Source organism: Halichoerus grypus, chromosome 1, assembly GCF_964656455.1.
Source record: "Halichoerus grypus chromosome 1, mHalGry1.hap1.1, whole genome shotgun sequence".
Taxonomy (NCBI): domain Eukaryota; kingdom Metazoa; phylum Chordata; class Mammalia; order Carnivora; family Phocidae; genus Halichoerus; species Halichoerus grypus.
In genome coordinates this window covers 162,315,711-162,335,098 of record NC_135712.1, presented here as the reverse complement: position 1 = coordinate 162,335,098, position 19,388 = coordinate 162,315,711, and the positions used below count along the sequence as shown (strand labels likewise).

The 19,388-nt window shown below is 49.1% G+C and overlaps 2 protein-coding genes across 3 annotated transcripts in view; one reads left to right on the top strand and one right to left on the bottom strand.

Moving 5' to 3' along the window:
• TMEM43 (transmembrane protein 43) overlaps positions 1-4,891 on the bottom strand; it is a 19,017-nt gene extending 14,126 nt beyond the window's left edge. Inside the window, exons 1-2 of the mRNA XM_036073659.2 lie at positions 4,697-4,891; positions 329-478 (exon numbers count right to left, since the gene is read on the bottom strand). Coding sequence (XP_035929552.2) covers positions 329-478; positions 4,697-4,708 — 162 coding nt within the window. The 5' untranslated portion in view covers positions 4,709-4,891. The remainder of the gene's footprint in view (positions 1-328; positions 479-4,696) is intronic.
• Positions 4,289-19,388, top strand: CHCHD4 (coiled-coil-helix-coiled-coil-helix domain containing 4). Of its 2 annotated transcripts, none has more exons than XM_036073660.2 (3): positions 4,289-4,534; positions 12,231-12,329; positions 18,262-19,388. In XM_036073660.2, exons 1-3 carry the CDS (start codon positions 4,456-4,458, stop codon positions 18,564-18,566), a joined length of 483 nt encoding a protein of 160 aa, XP_035929553.1. In that variant the 5' UTR covers positions 4,289-4,455; the 3' UTR covers positions 18,567-19,388. The 2 variants fall into 2 exon arrangements, with proteins under 2 accessions (XP_035929553.1, XP_035929554.1); XM_036073661.2 differs by lacking the exon at positions 4,289-4,534 and adding an exon at positions 5,061-5,280.

The following is a 19,388-nucleotide window of genomic DNA, read 5'->3' as shown; positions in this document are numbered from 1 at the left end:
AGAGAGAAAAAGAGGCAACAGATGGAAAAATGGAGATTCCTAGTGACCCAACATGAACACCTGGATCCAGCCATGCCTGAAGCTGTAGCTACCCCAGGATTTCAGGCAATGTGAACCAATTCATTCATCTTCCTACTTAGGTCAGTTATGAGATGGGTCATAAGAGAAAGAATTCTGATTAATTCAGAGCCATTACCCTCCCTCCCCCCTACCCCACCTGTTGTAAAATCTAGGCCCTGTTACCACATCTAGCCTCTGGATTCATAGCCTTTGCTTTCTAATACTGCAGGGATCCACACTCTGCACAAAGGGATGCCAGACATTTTACCTCATTGGTGAAAATTAAGTAGAAGGAGAGCAGGAAGGTCATGAGCCCCACAAACATCCCACCCGAGGTCTCGCTGAGCCGCTCCAAGAAGCCTGGCTGGGGGTTGGTCGTCGTTTTGACATGTTCTCTCCTGTTAGTCGTACTGGAATACTGAGGAAAAAAATATTTTAAAAAATCAAAATGAAACTTAGTTTTTTAAAAAGTAAACTGAATTTTGCTATTTGTGTATACTATTCTCATTGAGTTTCAATTATATATAGTAAAATGCACAGATATTAAGCATACTGTTTGAGGGGCTTTGACAAATGCTTACCCCACTTGACTGACATCCAGATCAAGATACGGAATGTTTCTATTATCACAGAAAGTTACCTTGTGCCTCTTTCCTGCCAATATTCCCTGCTCCCCAGCCCCTAGTGGTAACAACTATTTGAATTTGTATCATTATAGGTTAGTTTTGCCTCTTATGGAACCCGATACAAATGGGGCCATCATACAGCACCAGCTCTTTTCTGTCCAGATTCTGAGGAGGGTCATCTATACTGTGGTGTATAGTGGTAGCTCATTCCCTTACATGGCTGAGTAGTACTCCATCTAGGAGTATACCACGTAAGTTGACTCAGTCACCAGTGGGTGGGTATTTTGGTTGTTTCCAGTTTTTAGCTTTTACAAACAATGCTTCTATGAACATTCCTGTACAAGTCCTTATGAAGACCTGTGCTTTCATTTCCCTTGGGTATTGGGTAATGAATACCAACGTAGGAGTGAAATTGCTGGATCACAGGGACGATGTGTGTTTTTAAGAAACTGCCAAACTGCTTTACAGAGAGGTTATTAGACATATATTATTAATTCAATTCATCAAACGGTGGCTCGGCTTCCCAAGGGCCATGCAGGGTCTTGTAGGGGTGAGGCAAGGAGACAACAGGCTGCAGGGCCATCGAGTGGCAGGCACAAACAGTACTAAGCCATGCTGAGTGCTTGGTGAGGAGCAGATCCTGTGCCAAGCAGGGGACCCCTTCCGGCTGGGGGATCACAGCAGGCTCCCCAGAGGAGGCGGCATTTGATTGGGATCTCAGAGGCAGACTCTGGAGTAAGGGCATCCTTAGCAGGGGGAACTGTCTGAGCAGTGGTGAGGGAAGTGCTTCCAGGAGCAGAGCTGCCTATCTGCTCTGGCTGGGTTTGGGGAGGCCTGGGTGGAGGGAACTGAGGGCAGCTAGACACATCCAGGCAGGTTCATGAGAGGCCTCAAGCTCCAGCGTCAGGGGGTCAAGTTTTATCCAACCAATAACAGAAGCATGGTTTGAAGTGTGTCCACTGCCGACTGAGTATCATCGTTAAGGGCAGAATTCCAGAGCCAGAAGGAGTGGGTTTCAATTCAAGCTATGGGATCTTGGGTGAGCAATTGACCCCTTTATGCCGTCCATTTCCTCATCAGTAAAATGGGGATAAAAACCCAGTACACAGGGTTCTGGTGAGAACCAAAGGACTTAATTATCAGACAGTTCAGTGCCTAGGACATAGGACGTAATGTACAGGCGCTAAGGGTGGGAATGTTAACAGCTTTCTTTGCAACTGACACCAAGACTGGTGCCATGGCTGGGGGTAAGCTGACAAAAGTCACAAAGGTGTAAAGTGGTTCTGAGACGTGCACTCAGAGTGAGCCAAGCCCCTGGCACAGGGGGCCAGAGGAGAGATTCAGGTTAGTCTCTGCCTGAATAAGGCTGATGCCATATTCTCTGACTGTCCCCCAATGTCCCCAGCCCAGGCCTGCCAGAGTCCAGATGTCCATTAGATTCAGACATGGTCTTAACTTTCCATATCATTGGGAAACATCAGTAGAGCAGTTCACTGCCGGCAGGGAGGTGACCATCAACCATCGAAATGATGACAACGGCAACATTCCAGTCTATCACAGGCCAATCACAGGCAAGCTATCGCTACCCCATTTCACAGATGAGAAAACAGAGGCTCATCAGTTAAGTCATCAGCCCAGATCACTCAGCCTCTAAGAGGGAGAATTAAGTTTCATATCTGGACAGAACAGAGGCCACTCTCCTACCACTTTGCTCCAAGCCTCATTCCTCACTTCTTGGGCTGTAAGGAGAGCTGAACACTGGGAGCCAGCTGCAGAGAGTGGCAGGAAAAGGAGCCCGTCCTGCTATTAGCAGCGCAGCCCCAAACTTGGAAGCCAGAAGGCATAACTTCCTTCTGGGCCTCCCCTCAGCATACATCTAGGAGCCAACGTCAGAGAGGAGCTCATGGAAGGTCTTGGAGGGAAGAAAGAAAGGCACAGGAGGGTGTATCTCAGTCTACAGGAAGGGTAGGCTGGGTAGTGACAGGACACACTCGGCCCACATTCCAAAACAAAATCCCAGTAAACATGGAGGGTCTTGGAATGGAGGATGATGGTGATTTCCTCCACCCATATCTCACTACTGGACTATTTCCCTAGCCTGAGGGCGACCCTCCAGTGCCTCTCTTCTTCCCCTTCAAGGCCATCTTTGAGCCCCTTATCTTGATGTTGGCTCCTTGATATGTGTTGAATACATACAGGTGTCCTCAGTAAGCACTCTAGGCTAAGGAGCAAAGAGCAACGAGTGATGGTACAGAGGTTGATACACAGGCCCTGAAAATTACTTGCTGTGTAACCCTGCGTTAGTTGCTCTACCTCTCTGATCCAGTTTACTCACATATAATATGGAGATGGTTCACAGTACCTCTGTCACAGGGCACTTTCGCTGTTATACCAATTAAGAAATTCTGTCACCTCCCTGCTCCATCCCACCATCTTCAGATCTTTCCTCCTCCCCGGGCCTGGTGGCTCCTGTAAACATGCACCCAGCTCCTGGATGACTCAACAAAGGTTTGACTGCAGAAGATACCCACATTCATACACATTCCTTGGCAAAGGTCAGGTGCCAATATACCCAAGACAGTCTCTCCCCACCAGGGCCATCTGTGTCAGACTATGAACATAGATTTTTTTTCATGTATTAAGCACCCTCTATGCACCAGGCACTGTGCTAAGCACAGGCTGACTCCCTTAAACTTCACACTAACAGATCCCACGAAGAAACACAAACCCAGAGTGATTAAGGCCACACAGCTTCTAAGAGGAAGAAACTGGATTTGCCCCCAGGTCTGCCTGACTCCAAAGCCTGCTATCTTCAGCATCTTCCCATGAAGTAGCTGGCCAAGCTGGGCAAGTGCCTTCACCTACTGGGGAAATTGTCCATCTGTAAAACATGGTATGGGGGCAGACAGGAGTCTACCTCTGGGGGCAGGCTGGTCTCCTGACTGTCCTCTCCCCTGGCAGACCCTGGGTCTCGGACCACCTCTGAGGCTTTTCTAGGTGCAGCATTCACAGTTTCTAGGTCTCCCAGACAACTCCAATTGAGGCGGAGCACGCTAGGGCTGTCAGTGATATAAATCCTCCTCTCCAAGGGTGTGGGGGGCAGAGAGGGCTCTTGGGGACAGAGGAGGGGCTGGAAGGAGAGTGTAACAGGCCCGGGGAGAGTGGCTAGGACACTCCAGCAAAGCAGGAGGGAGGGAGTGTCCTGGGGCTGGCAGGGCACCAGGGCTGGCTCCAGAAGCACTTTCACAGAGGAGGGGAGTGGTGAGTCACCAGACTCTCCCACACCCAGCACCCTGGTGGGAGGTGCTGTTCGGTTTGTTGAATGAATGTTGGGCTTAAATCTTAAGTGGAAAGGTTCCCGAGACAGGCTGGCTGCAGGGACAAACAGCCAGAAGGCTTTTGAAGGGAACCACCTTCAGCCATGGCCTCTCTAACCAAACACACCTGGGAGGACAAGGGGCCGGGCAGTGAGGAAACGCTCCCTCTCACAGTCATCCTAACTCCTCCGCACCCCTTTGCAGCATCACAGCCTCGGTTTACATGCTTCCCTAGGGCGTGGAGCTCCCTGCCCGCCCGCACAGTCCAGTCTGTCAGTTGATGGGACAGCTCCACCTGAGCGGTATCGGCTTCCCCACCCTTCCCGCGGACTGGCTCCCTCGGAGATCGCGTCCAGCTCTCACAGCCCGTAAATGAGAAGCCCAAGGGCCCAGGCGGGAACTGATAATGAAAGGAGGGGCTGCGAGAAGGCGCCTAGCACAAGGAGATCCCAATGCCGGGAACAACAGCTCCTGAGTCTCCCTCCCCGCAAACGTGCGGCCCGACGAGGAGGTCCGGACAGACCAAGAGAGGTGAACGGACGGGCTAGCTGCCGGAAAGCCGGAACAAGGGCATGCAGAGGGAGATGGGGCTGGCCGCACAGACGAGGGGCAGGCAGGCAAGATGGACCCAGGCGGCCCCTTCGGGGACATGGGGAAGTATGGGTGGGGTCCGGCAGACCAGGAGACACTCACGTTCGCGGCCATGGCGGGACCCGGCTGGGCGCTCACCCTCGCTCTGCTCAGCTATGTAAGGGGTTGACGGCCTGAGTGCAGAGCCCAGCGGTCTCTCGCCCGACGAGGAGCTGCGAAAATCCCCGTGAATCCTAGAATCAGGGAGGACGTGCAAAAGTTGCCGCCCCGTGAGCCACAGCTTTTCTGCTCATGCGCGCCGCAGGGCCTCCTGGAAAATGTAGTCCGGGATCAGGTGCTTTAGCCACTAAGTTGCAACACGCACCGTGCCTCATTGATGCGCCTGCGCACTGCAAGTCATTCCGGGATATGTAGTTCCACTGCCTTGAAGAGTCACCGACCAGCGCGCGGCTTCCTGGGAAATGTAGTTCCCGGCTGACTGGGGCCGGGGTAGGGTTGAGAGGGCGCAGAGGCAGGCGCGCGGCGGGCAGGCCTGGAGGGGGCGGGTCCGCGTGGGCCTCGGAGCCGCCCGCCCTGCCTGAGAAGAGGTCACAGCGTGATCGCGCTGCCGCCAGTGCCGCCGCCACCGCTATCTCTGCGAGGTCTGAGCGCCGGGGCTGCAGCCATGGCCTACTGCCGGCAGGAAGGTAGGCAGGGCGGGCTGCCATGGAGACCGGCCTACGAGGGCCTGCAGGGGCCAAGCGATTTTGCCACCCCCGCGGCCACGCAGGCCCCGGCGCCCCGCGACCCCACTGCAGGCGCGGGAGACTCGAGGCGCGACCCCGGGTACCCTCTTCGGGATCCTTGGGAGGGCTGAGCGGTGGGGTCGCCACCTCCGTTTTGCAGATGAGAAAACCGAGATTGGGAGGAACGAGGCTGGTCCAAGGTCACTGTGAGACTCGAACCCGGACCTCAGAAGGACCAGCACGTGGGAGATTTCATGAACTAGGCCAAGGGGGTACGGGAAGTGCTGAGCACGCTTCCTTTGGCTCGTAATTGGGAATTTATTGTTTTTACTATCGCTCTTACCACCCACCACCCGTTTCCATTTGTAGGCGCCTTTTAACTGTCCCTCCTGAAAAGTTGCCACTCGGGTTAGGGGCTGTGCTGGAGTGGTAAAAGTGCCACCCACGTGGACATTTACTGAGCCCCTACTACGTACCAGACACTGTTCCAGAGTCTTTATATGGCTTTTCTCATTGATCTCGCAGCGATTTTTATAATTATAAGTTACCCACATTTTACCAGAGTGGACCCTAAGACACAGAGGTGACTTGGCCTAAGGCAAGTACTTGACACAGTATATCTTGGAGCTGGGGTTCAAGCTTCATCAGTCTGATCACAGAAACTGCACCATTCAGTCTGGTGCCTGCTGGATTCCAGGGAGCTCTCTGCTGGGAAGCCCCCCCCCCCCCCCCCTTCCAACAAAGTGCCCATCTCCTCTGCCTATCTCCTCTTTGCTTCATCTGTTCTTACCTCTACTGAGGAACCCAGGAGTCTCTTGGCTGGAGTCCCAGGGCCTCCCCACACACTGCTACTAACTAGCTTTTTGTCCCTGAGCTGCCACCTAACCCTTCCAGGCCCCAGTTTCCAATCTTGTAAAATGAGAAGTTGGTTTTCATTCATTCAACAGATACTCACGGGCATCTTCTCTGTGCCTGGCAATTATGGTGGACTCATGAGAATGTAAAACTACAAAGAGAGTTGGAAGTCACTCAAATTCTTTGGTGAATAGTCAGTCTGATTCCCTCAGTTTAATTCAGGGAATCTGAAGACCAGAGAAGGGGATGACCTACCCAAGGTCATACATCCAATTAGAGAACAGCTCCATCTAAAATATCAAGCCTTTTCCCCAGTACCTCATTCTCCTAATAGAACCACTCCTTTCCTGGGTCATAAAGCCATAATACTCACTGATGTCTCTCCTGGGTACTATTTTTATTGATTAATAATTGTGCCATGAACAAAAGTCCTCTGCCCTCACTACTTTGTTAGTAGGTCTCTTGTTTTTAATTTTCTTTCTCTGGGTTTCTGATTTACTTCATTTAGCAAATAATTTTGAGCTTTTTAGGTATAATGAGGCTGTGCCAGGTGAATAAGACCTCTCCTTGCCCGTGAGGATATCTAGGAATCACAGGTTCTTTGGGAAGGAAAGGCATTTGCCATCTGCCACCCAAAACATGGATCTTCATCTTTTCCTGGGTCAAAGATCTCTTAGTTTGGGGATGAGAATTGAAAGCCCCTGCGTGATCTGGCTCCAGCCTGGTTTCTAACTACCCCATCACTGTTGAGCTACACTGGTGTCTGAGTTGTTCCTTTGCCTGGTACCTCTGTCCTTCAGCTCTTCCCATGGCTGGCTCTTCATTCTGGGTTCTGAGTGAGTCACTTGCCTGAGCAAATTTACTTCAGGGGTCCCCCCCACCACCCAGCTTTCAGGTTAGAAGTTTTGACATCCAAGTGTTCTACGGCGTGGACTCAGCCTCGCTCCCTGGCCGTAGACCACCCACACTTTCTGTATTAGTGCCACACTGATCCTTTCTTTAGTTCCCTCTTTTCTGTTGCTGTCTGCCTTCTCCAGTTCCTCAACAAACATTTATTGAACACCTGTGGTGTTCCAGCCCCTGAGCAGGTGCTGGTGAGTGCAGGTGACATCATCTGCTTCATGGCGTTGGGGAAGAGATGGGCTCTCCATCTGGGTTGGATCTGCTGAAGATTTTGACATGTAAAGATCCCGTGCGTGTTCCTACTCCCCTTTCTGGGGAGAAATGAGACCACTTATCCAAGGTTGTTTTGTTTTGTTTTGTTTTGTTTGTAATCTACTTAATGGTAAGAACCATTCTGTCTTCCTGCTTTCTGCTGAGGTCTTCAGTTTGGTTTCTCCTTTCATTTGTTCAACAAATATTGATTACCCACCACGTTGTGGACACTGTTCTAGGTTGTGGGGATACTGCAATGAATGGAATAGACGAATCCTTGCCCTAGAAGAGCTGATACTTCAGTGGGGGAAACAGGGAGTAAGCAAATATATAATATGTTAGGTGAGGAAAAGTGCTTTGGAGAAAAGGCAGGCCAAGGGAGATGGGGAATGGTCGGAGAAGGCGGCATCTGAGCAGGAGGTATGAAAGCAGGGAGAGGGTGGCTGTGGGGATATCTGGAGGGAGCTCCCGGAAGTGAGGACAGCCTGGGCCCAGGCCTAGAGGTAGGTGTGCCCCCAGTGTGTCTAGTAAAGGCAACGAGGTGTGGGAATGGAGGGAGCGAGTGGTGGGAGATGGGGTCTTGGAGGTGAGGGATGCAGATCTTTCTGGCTGTATTTGAAGGTAGAGCCAACCAGATTTGATGATGGAGGTTGAGAGAAAGGAGTCAAGGATGGCTGTACAGAGAGTAAAAATAATGAATTGGGGGTGTCTTGGTATCCAACTGTTTAATCAGACTTTCTGTTCTCAGTTTTTCCCTTAAGTCCTGCTTTCACAGTGGGCCCTGGGGCCCCTGATTCCTGACCCTTAACAGGGTACTAGGGTGAGGATGGATTTTCTTCTAGCTGATTTCCCCTCCTTGTGACTTTGGGTTCAACTTTGTGTTAAGTCAGAAAGCACTCGCTCTCAGCTTGCCCACTTCCCAAACTTTACTGACCTCTCTAGCCTGTGGTTGTCTCTTTTCTTGGCCCTTTTATCCTTGTCATTTAATGCCATTTAAAAAATTACTGTCCTTCGAGTGGGATTTCAGGTGAGAGCAGAAACTCATTTCACCTCTTTTGTTTAAGCAAAGTCTCATGATTCTTGCCCTGACCATGGGAGGAAGAGAGGCTGAGCTGCCGGGGGACAAGAAGGTGCCTGCGATCACAGCTGTTATGTGCTCATGCTCACATTTGAACCCCAGGCCTAAAACTCTGTGATATCGATGCCACTGAACCAGACCTCCCGAAGCTGGTCTTCTCTCTCAGCCTTAGAGCTGTGCTTCTCTTCTTTCTACAGATGGTTTCTAGCCCTTAATGTTATTTGTCCATGAAACAAAAGGAGCTCCGTCTGGATACCAGGATTGGGGATGCAAAGATACATCCCTGCTTAGAAACCACTGTCAGATCACCCAGGGGATCTTCTTCCCCCAGTTTTATGGTACGAATGTGTCCCCCCAGTTTCATAGGTTGAAATCCAAAGTTCCAAGGGTGATAGTATTAGAAGGGGCCTTTGGGAGGTGCTTAGGGAATGAGGGTGGAGCTTTCATGTTTGGGATGAATGCCCTTATAAAAGAAGCCCCGGAGAGATCGCTAGCCCCTTCCACCCTGTGAGGACACAACGAGAAGGCAGCTGCTGTGACCCAGGAAGGGGCCCTCACCAGAAGGTGACCATACTGGGGCCTTGATCTTAGACTGGCAGCCTCCAGAACTGTGACCAGTAACTTTCTGTTGTTTATGAACTACCTCAGTGGTGGTATTTTGTTATAGCAGCCTGAATGGACAAAGACACCTATCCAGGGTAGGAAAAGTGCCACTCAGGGAGGCTTGGAATCCTTACTTTCTCTGCCAGACAGCTCAGCGGGACTGTTCGCCCCACACTTCATTTCTGTCAGTGAAGCCTCTAAGACTTAGGTGAAGTCACCATAATCAACTAAAGGTATCGATAAACTTCAACCTAATTTAAATGTGTAAGTAAACATCCACTAAGTAAAATGACTGGTAGAAGAGGCAAGGAGCAGCAGGATCCAGGACTTTGCTCTCAAGGCTCTTGGAATCCAAAGGATGGTCCAGATGAAGCTATTTTTGCTCGTGTAATGACAGAACGTGGGTGCCGAACGTGGGTGCCAACAAGGACACCAAACCTCAGTCAAGGACCCAGAGGGGCTGCATCGTGCTTTGGCGCGAATAGCAGGCAGACGGGCCTTAGCTTCTTCTTGTACACTTACCAGCTGTGTGGCCTTGGCCGGATAGAGGAATTGAGGACCCCAACTGTGGGGTTCACGGTCAGGGACAGGACTGCATTTCAGCACATGGAGAGAGAGCTAGTTTGACAAGCAGGAAGGAGCTGGTCACAGGACGGCAGAACCACGGGGGGACTGGAGGCCCAGTCCCCGAGCATGCCAAGGTTCGGCTGTCCTTACTGTTTGTTACCCCATGTGGGAGACCCTGTGGAGGCATGAGAAGGGTGCCTTCCCTCTGTCCCCTGAACTGTCTTCTCTGGAGGTGTTGCTCTGCTTTTAGCCCCTGTATTTTCCTCAATCCTCTTCCGTAAATACTTCAGCTTGGTGTGGGCCCAAACCTTTTTCTTTGGTTTCTCTTAACAAGCCTGTGATGGAACTTTATAAGTGTAAAGGGAAAAGAACTGAAATAATCAGAGAAAATGCCAGCAGCTCCCAGAGAGCCAAACTTCTGCAGGCCCAGCCTCTGCCCCCATTGTAGCTGACTCACAGCAGGCCACTGATGAAGGCCCTGCCCAAGGGCCAATGTGGATGGGACCTGGAGAAGGCACTTCCCATGCCCTTCCAGTTGAGGTCCCATTGTCCCACATCTCCTGGGTGAGAATGGGTAGTCAGTAGGGTTGTTGCATTTGTCCTTGCCCTTCACCAGGTGGGTACCCAGGAGCTTAGAAGAAAGCTCCTGTTCATTCACTCAGCAAACATTCTCTTAATTCTCAGCTTCTTGGGGCTTATTGTACAAAACGTTTATTCCTGCTCCAAGCACACAAAGCTCTCAGGACAGTGTCTGAGTCATGCTAAGTACCCGGTGTTAGCTATTGTTTTTATTCTTGTGTGTCCTGGGGGTGGGGGTGGGGCAGTGTGGGTCTGGGTAAAGGATCTCCACAGCGTGGCCTTTGGAAACACACAGAGCTGGGTTCAAATTCCAGCCTGGTGTGGGCTCAGGTACATCCACTTCCCGTAGCCCTAGGCTTACCACCGTAGAATGGGGCTCCTGCTGGCTCCTCTCAGGGTAGGGATGGGATGGCAGGAGCTAGCTGACACACAGGACCCAGAGAGGGGCCGGCCTCAGTCTGCCCTCCAGGAACAGCAGGGGCAACTGATGACATGCAGTGTGTGGGGTGCTGAAGACAAAGTGCTCCCAACCGCAACAGGAATATCAGACAGACTGTGGTTAGCTGATGGCCACAGGTTCTAGGAAGGTGAGGTGTGTGGACAGCTGTAAGGTGTAGGGGAGAGAGCCGGGAGGGTGTCGGACAGCAGACCTGCCTGCCTTGCCCTTTCCGGCTGGTTGACTTTGAGTAACCACTCTGGGGTTGGTCTTCTATTGTATAAAAAGCCTCGGATCACACTCATACCAGTTCAGTCAACACTGATTCTCGTTCCTTTGCGGGTGCAGCCTCCCACGAGGAACTTCTCCTCACACAGCATGCATTTGGCTCCCACCAGCCTGGAGGCTCAGGACCCTCTGGCAGCCAGGCACGTACGGCCAGGGGCTCTGGCCTGATCGAGGTTCACATGAAGAGCTGGCTTCCTGACGCTGGTCCTTGCAGGGCCTCAGTCCTGACCCTAACACTCAGCCTATTATATTTAGGTTGGGTGATTGTTCTAAAACATAACGAACTGCAGATTGTTGCAGAAGTTGATAACATCAGCACTTCATGAAATCCGCGCCCCCGCCCCGCCAGTCATTCCACGTGTCGGGAAATCTCCCCAGGCCTCGGGGACCATGGGGAACCTCCGTAATGTTCCCTACCACCATGACCCCTTCTTTCTAGCCACGATTAGGGGCCAAGAGGCCAGAGGGAGTCTTGATTGTGGGCACTCTCAGACCACTGTGTCCCCAGCCTTTCAGAGGCAGGTGACCGGGATATTTTTGCACAGGGCATCTTCTTGGACACACATCGGTGGCTACATCAGCCGAGTGGGCTGTGGTGGGCTGCTGGCCAGGCACCCACATCCCTGCCCTCTCTTCTTGTCAAAGTTCTCAGTCTCCTCAGACTTCGTCTGCATTCTGAATGCTGTGGGTAAACCCTTACAGGGCTAGAAGCAAGTCTTTTCCTGCATGCCTTTTTCCTGTCCCTTCCACCCCTTCCCTGCGCACATGCACTCGAGCCCTAGTAGAGTGGAGCGGGGTGCCCAGCGGCAGGCACTCCGAGGCCCTAGTGAGTCTTCTTCATTCCACTAGAGTTATCTGAAGGCTGACAGCTTGCAGCTCCCTGCTGGGCCTGGGGAGGAGGGGAGACGGCGGCAGGTTGATGAGGCCTTCATAGGTTGATGGGACATAATGGGGACAGTCCAAGTGCCAGGGGAGTTCTGAGATGAGACTGCCCCTTTCTTGATGGGAAGAATTTGTTGCACAACTCTATTATCAGCAAATCTGTGGACTAAAGCAGCTGCATTTCATTGGATCAGGCATTTTGTCTCCTACCTTGGTGCATACGGCATCTTCTTCCTTACCCATGACCTTGGTGGAGTTTTTGTTCCAGGTGCAGGCACTCAATACAAGTGGCTGCTAGACCACACACAGACTCAGTGATATAATCCAGGAAGGGCAGTTTGATGGTCACCTCGCTTTGGGGTTTTGCGTAGGACAGTCTTAAAACTTGCTTTTTGTGGCTTCTTTGGGTTTGGGGCTGTTTGGCTGCTCTTGAGTGAAATGTTTCTTCCTCTGTTCTCCAAACACTAGGGAAGGATCGAATCATATTTGTGACCAAAGAAGACCATGAAACTCCAAGCAATGCAGAGCTGGTGGCTGATGATCCCAACGATCCGTATGAGGAGCATGGTAAGTGACACGGGCCTCCCAGGGACCCACGGACCCTTCCTGGGGAAAATGTCCATAATAGTTTTCCCATTTTGTCCTGGCCAAGGTTGGGTTTTCAGGTGTCCTTCCCAGCCATGGACTATCTCCAAGGACAGTGCTTTCTAGCCCTCATGCTGATGCACTCCCCTGGCTATTAGGCCAGAACCTAAGTTTCTCCTGAACTGAAGTCTTCTCTTTTTCTTCTAAAGTTTTACACAGACTGAGCTGGTTGGATGCTTCCCGATGATGAAGTTTTACGCCAGGGTTGGGGGGTGGCCATGGATTCCAGTGTGGCAGGCGGGTTAAGGTGACAGGGATCCTCTTGCTCAGTTGAGCTGGCAGATGGAATTCTGCCACATCTACAGACCATTAGCAAGCAGGCACGGAAGAGTCCTACACCTTGTTCTGTGAGGTGGTGAGGTCTGCTCGCTCTTCGTCGGTGCTTCAGCAAGGATCCTGCACAAAAAGCTCACTCGAGATTGAGGGACAATTTTCCAGTGGCAGGATCCAGCTCACCTAGTCAGAACTGTTGCATACAACTTATTAATGGTCAGTGGTCTTTTGGGCCTAGGATGCCATTCCAGAGGCTTTAGACTGCTGGGCTCACTGGAACTTCCCTGGTGTGTGTAAGACTGACCAGTGTGTGTGTGTGTGTGTGTGTGCAGGATTTATAAACAGTCCGTATCGTAAACAGTACTCAGTTGACCAATCTAAAGCCATTTCTGACACCTGTGATGATAATTAGCAACCTTTCCAGTGCTGACTGGTGGTAAATGTGGTCAAAAGAGCTTGCAGCAGCAGCCCATGGAGTGTAGGCTCCCGATTGGAATTTTTCAGATGCTAATTGAAGCGTATGTTCTCAAGGAGAACGTCTTTCTGCTCCTGGGGGTGAGAGTAAAGTCAAGTCGAGGCTGCATGTCGAGAGCACTCCGTTGGAAATGGTGGGAGGCACAGGTATTCTACGAGAAAGGCAGCTATGGGAATAATCTTGAATCAGCACTCTGGCGAAGAAAAACAAGTCGCCTGTCAGTTCCAGTGTTGTGCCTCTCTTGAGGTCCATATTAGTTAAGCACATTTATTGAGGCCTACAGAACAAATCAGGCCGTGTTTTGTTTGTCTCCTGGCGTTTTAAAATTGAATGCGTCTCTGCTGAGCCTGTGCATTCCCCTTCAGTTCCTGCCAGGCCTTATCGTCCTTCTTGTTTTCTGTCCCACCTGTTTCTGTCGTTTATAGTAGATCTGCTTGGACATAGAGGTATTAGCCTTTGCAGCCCCTTATAGTGAATGATTGTACCAAGAAGCATATACAACAGAGAGCTCTGGGACCCGGGTTCTGAGCTCTCAGTGGCAGAATCACTCAGCAGACTAAGTAGGCCACCAATTCATGCCGGCCTCCTGCATCCAAGCACCCCAGCTCTATGGCTAAGATAGCACTTGGTTCGGCTTAGAGTGCCATTAGAAAGGTGGCAGAAGGAATTTTCATCCACTCAAAAAGACTGGGGGAGGGCCTTAAAGATCACCTGGTCTGGGGGAAAATTGAGGACCCAGGAGGAGGTGAGGACTGGCCAAGAAAGTGGCAGGGACTAGAACTGCAGGGTTTTGATTATATGTTCCAAACCTGCTGCATCTGGGCTTAATTTAAAATGTTGACGTCTGTGTGTGTTTACATTTTGCCCTTGAAATGCAAATTGGCTCCCAAAGCGCCCTCTGGGAGGAGCTACCTCATTCTAGCATGCCTTCCCCTGAGAAATAAGGAAGCATAGACTTCCTGCAGACCTGGGCTATTATTTTAAAAAGTTAGTATTACTGTTTCATTTGGAAATTGGCTCTGCAGGTTTCCTGGTCTTGAGCCTTCTGAGGGCAGCATTTGTATACAGGCCTGGTTTTATTGCACTTTGCAGATACCACGCTTTTTACAAATTGAAGGTTTGTGGCGACCCTGCTTGAAGCAAGTCTGTTGGTGCCATTTTTTCAACAGCATATGTTCACTTCATGTCTCTGTCAGGTTTTGGTCATTCTTGCAGTATTTCAAACTTTTTTGTTATTGTATATGTTATGGTGATCTGTGATTGGTGATCTTTGATGTTACTATTATAACTGTTTCAGGTGCCATAAGCCATGTAAGATGAGGAATTCAATCGATAAATGTTGTGTGTTTTCTGACTGCTCCACCGACTGGCTCTTCCTTGTCTCTCTCCCTCTCCTCGGGTCTCCCCATTCCCTGACACGACAATACTGAGATTAGGCCAGTTAATAACCTGACAGTGGCCTCTAAGTGTTCAAGTGAAAGGGAAAGTTTGCAGCCTCTCATGTCACATCAAAAGTTAGAAGTCATTGATCTTAGTGAGGAAGGCCTGTCAAGAGCCAAGATGGGCTGAAAGCTAGGCCTCTTGCACCAAACAGTTAGCCAAGCTGTGAATGCAAAGGAAAAGTTCTTGAAGGAAATGAAAAGTGCTACTCCAGTGAACACACAAATGATAAGAAAGTGTAACAAGCTGAATGCTGATACGGAGAAGGCTGTAGCGGTCTGGAGAGAAGAGAACACCTGCCACAACATTCCCTTAGCCAGAGCCTAATGGGGAGCAAGGCCCTAACTCTCTGTAATTCTGAGAAGGTGGAGAGAGGTGAGCAAGCTGCAGAAGAGAAGTGTGAAGCTAGCAGAGGTGGTTCATGAGGGTGAAGGAAAGAAGCCGTCTCCATAACATAAAAGAGCAAAGGGAAGCAGCAAGTGTTGATGTAGAAGCTGCAGCCCGTTATCCAGGAGATCGTGCTGAGATCATTAATGAAGGTGGTTACACTAGACAACAGATTTTCAATGTAGACAAAACAGCCTTCTAGTGGAAGAAGATGCCATCTAGGACTTTCAGAGATAGAGAGAAGTCAGTGCCTTCTTTTGAAGCTTCAAAGGACAGACTGACTCTGTTATTAGAGGCTAATGCAGCTGGTGACTTGAAGTTGAAGCCAGTGCTCACTTACCATTCCAAAAATCTTAGGGCCCTGAGGATGGGCCTGGATGACAGCACATCTATTTACAGTGTGGCTTACTGAATATTTTAAGCCCACTGTTGAGACCTACTGCTCAGAAAAGAAAGATTCCTTTCAAAATATTCCTGCTCTTTGACAGTGCACCTGGTCATCCACGAACATTGGTGGAGATGTACGAGATTGTTGTTTTCATGCCTGCTACCACAACATCCATTCTGCATTCCACGGATGAGGGAGTCACTTTGATTTCAAGTCTTACTGTTTAAGAAATACATTTCATAAAGCTATATAGCTGTCATGGATAGTGATTCCTCTGGTGGATCTGGGCAAAGTCAATTGAAAACCTTCTGGAAAGGATTTACCATTCTAGATGTCATTAAGAACATTTGTGATTCGTGGGAAGAGGTCAAAATATCACCATGAGCAGGAATTTGGAAGAAGCAGATTCCAAGCCTTGTGGAGGACTTTAAGGAGTTCAAGACTTGAGGGGAGGAAGTAACTGCAGATGTGGTGGAAATAGCAAGAAAACTAGGATTAGAAGTGGAGCCTGAAGACGTGACTGAACTGCCTCGATCTCCTGATCAAGCTTTAACTGATGATTGCCGGGGGAGGAGTGAAACGGGTGAGAGGGATTAAGAGTACACTTACCTTGATAAGCACTGAGAAGGGTATAGAATTATATATTATACACCTGAAACTAATATAGCACTGTATGTTAATTATACTTCAGTTAAAAAAAACTTTATCAGGTGAGAAGTTGCTTCTGATTGATGAGCAAAGAAAGTGGTTTCTTGAGATGGAATCTACATCTGGTGGAGATGCTGTGAAGATTGTTGAAATGACAACAAAAGAATATGACATAAAGCAGTGGCAGGGTTTGAGAGGATTGATTTCAATTTGAAGTTCTGCTCGGGGTAAAATGCTATCAGACAGCATCACATGCTACAGAGAAATTATTCGTGAAAGGAAGAGTCCATTGATGCAGCAAATTTCATTGTTGTCTTATTTTAAGAAATTGCCGCAACCACAACCTTCATCAGTCAGCAGCCATCAACATCAAGGCAAGACCTTCCGCCAGCAAAAATTTACAACTCACTGAAAGCTCAGATGATGGTTAGCATTCTTTTTTTTTTTTTAAAGATTTTATTTATTCATTTGAGACAGAGATACAGAGAGAGAGAGAGCATGAGCAGGGGAGAGGCAGAGGGAGAGGGAGAAGCAGGCTCCCAGGCGAGCCAGGAGCCAGACATGGGGCTCGATCCCAGAACGCTGGGATCATGACCTGAGCCGAAGGCAGACACTTAACCATCTGAGCCACCCAGGCGCCCCGATGGTTAGCATTCTTTAGCAATAAAGTATTTTCAATTAATATATGTACGTTTTTTATACATAATGCTATTATGCACTGAATTCACTGTGGTGCAAACATAGCTTTCATATGCACCGGGAAACCAAGAAAGTAATTTGATGTGCTTTATGTGATACTAGCTTTATTGTGGTGTCTGGAACCCAACCCACAATATCTCTGAGGTGTCTGTAGGTTTCTAGCACCATGCTGGCCTGTGTAGGGAGAGGTGGTGAGATGTGGGGGGAGACAGCTTGGGCTCTGGGAATCCTTTGGGCCTTGGCTGTAGTCCTGACTTAGACCCCACTGAACCACAGAATCTCCTGTGCAAACTGGGATTTGTAGTACGATTGAAGAAGGTTGTCAAAAAGGATTATGTGTTTTACCGCAGATAGTGTGGTACTTGAGAGTGTGCCCAGCAGCTATTGATGGTCTAGTGGTGAACTACCTGCTTGGGGTGCAGTATCCATTGACATCTCCACTGTTAGCCCATTTTACAAGTAAGGAACTGCAGTAGCAGATCTTTTGGTCATTGAAGTTTCCTGAGCTAGAATGAAGAGATGGGGTTCAGCCTAGGCCTAGGACTTTGGACACTAACTCAGAGTGCCATGCCTGGGTACTTGGTTAGAGTGAAAAATTGTATAATTTCACTGGGCATTTTAGAGTCTTACAGAGTGCTCCCAGTCCTATAAAAGACTCATGTAAGAAACTTCTGTATGAATCGTATTTCCCTGTCTATTACAAAGCTGGAAATGAAGCCATCATCTTGAAAGCATTTTAGAAAACCAGGAAATACTATTTAGATGTGAATAAGGTTCAAAGACAAGAAAGTGTAAAATTCAAAAGTAAGGGGGCCTATAGAATATCGCAACTGAACGTCAGTCTGCAGTTGCACCCCTCCCTGAAACACACGTGCTGTTTAGCAGTTGGGTTAGGATGGTTAACATCCCTCTAGGTTTTTTCACTGTTATAAGACTAGAACCACACCATCTGGTATGCCACTAGCTTTTTCCTTATACAGCATGTCTTGGATATCTTCCCGCCAGTGCAGAAGGCTCAGCCTCTTCCTTATCAGTCCTCACACTGAGCTGAGCTTCTGAGAGCAGTTGCAGAGCCAGAGGGGCTTGAGGGGGCAAGGTGCCTTTTTTGGAGGCAGGGGGTGGTCTGGTCCTGATCATTTGAATGGGAGCAGAGCAGAGAGCGAAAGAAGGAGATCAATACCTCAGCTCCTTAAAGTGTTGGGGCTTTGAAAAAGCTCCTTGCTAACCAACCCAATGATGGTTTCTTCTTTGGATTAAATGGTTTCCAGTATTTAGCTCTTGGAGCACAGCCAGAGCCGTGGGAGGTGGCTCAAAATATAGATCAGGGTAGAAAGTTGCCACTGGTGGCTTCTCTCCAGCCAAGCCAAGGGATGCTGTGTTTGCATAGGCATTGGAACCCAATCCAAATTGAGAGGTAGGCAAGGGCCTACCAGGCAGCAGTTCTGTACCTCCCAAGTATCTTTCAAGGACTGGACTTGGTTTTGCTTTTTCAGAAACCTTTGAGAGCCTGTCTCACATTTTCCTTGCCCATTTTCCCATTCTAGGATTGATCCTGCCAAATGGAGACATTAACTGGAACTGCCCGTGCCTTGGGGGAATGGCCAGTGGCCCCTGTGGGGAACAGTTCAAGTCAGCCTTTTCCTGCTTCCATTATAGCACAGAGGATGTCAAGGGGTCAGACTGTGTAGACCAGTTCCGGGCCATGCAGGAATGCATGCAGAAATATCCCGACCTCTATCCCCAGGAGGACGAGGAGGACGAAGAGGAAGAGAAGAAGCCAGCAGAACGTTTAGAAGAGACAGCTGCCACTGAGGCCACTGCAACCAAAGAAGAGGAGGGGTCAAGCTAATAAAGGCCACAAGGCACTGGGCTCCAGTCCTTCTGCTTCAGAGTGATATGAACCTTTTGCAAAATGCCTTTTGGTCATTCTCCGAGAAAGTGTCTTTCCTCTGTTGTTCTGTGCACTATAATGTACAAAATAACTTATTTGATGATCAGGGATCTTGGTCCTTTGCATACACACTGGAAAAAATGTATGTGTGTCTCACATAAATCTATCAGCAAATGTAGCTGTTACTTTTGAATTCTCAGATTACCCTGAATTTTGCCACTTTGAAATAATGTGCTGACTATGCTCAGCAACCAAATATCATTATTTGGGAGTGTCTTGTGAGTGAGCTGATTTATTTTGATTGATTATATCCCTTTTAGTAGATTTTTATACCCCTTTGGGAAATGAAATAGAAACAAAAACAGCTTCCTTTAAAAATGCTGGAGTGGGGCCATTCCTAACACAAGAAGCCAGCTGATCAGATACTTATTTCTCAAGAACCATCTTGACCTTGAGTATATGAGGAGGTACTATATTTCATTTCTGATGCATTTTGGTTTCCATTTTTACATTGAGCTCCAGGTTTTCTGTGTTTGGAAATTGGAGCTTTAGACCCTCTAATTCAAAATCCCTTTCTGAGTGAAGAGAAGGGCTGGTTTTGCTGTTCTTGTTATTCCAGAAGCCCTGGTTTGGGGCCTGTGTTCACACTGGCTCTGTGTCAGCCTGTTTAGATGCAATGTTCTTGAGAGGTGGGGACCTAATTGTTACCAAAGTAGCAGCCAAGAGAAGAAATGGTGTGAATTAAGTAGTCAATTAAAGGAAAACGTGATTTTTACCTGA

Bases quoted from the DNA above. Each gene is read 5' to 3' on its own strand.
- CHCHD4 (XM_036073660.2), top strand. From the start codon at position 4,456: ATGCCGGGAACAACAGCTCCTGAGTCTCCCTCCCCGCAAACGTGCGGC. The intron at 4,535-12,230 runs GTGAACGGACGG...TCCAAACACTAG, and splicing joins GTCCGGACAGACCAAGAGAG to GGAAGGATCGAATCATATTT. The intron at 12,330-18,261 runs GTAAGTGACACG...TTCCCATTCTAG, and splicing joins CGATCCGTATGAGGAGCATG to GATTGATCCTGCCAAATGGA.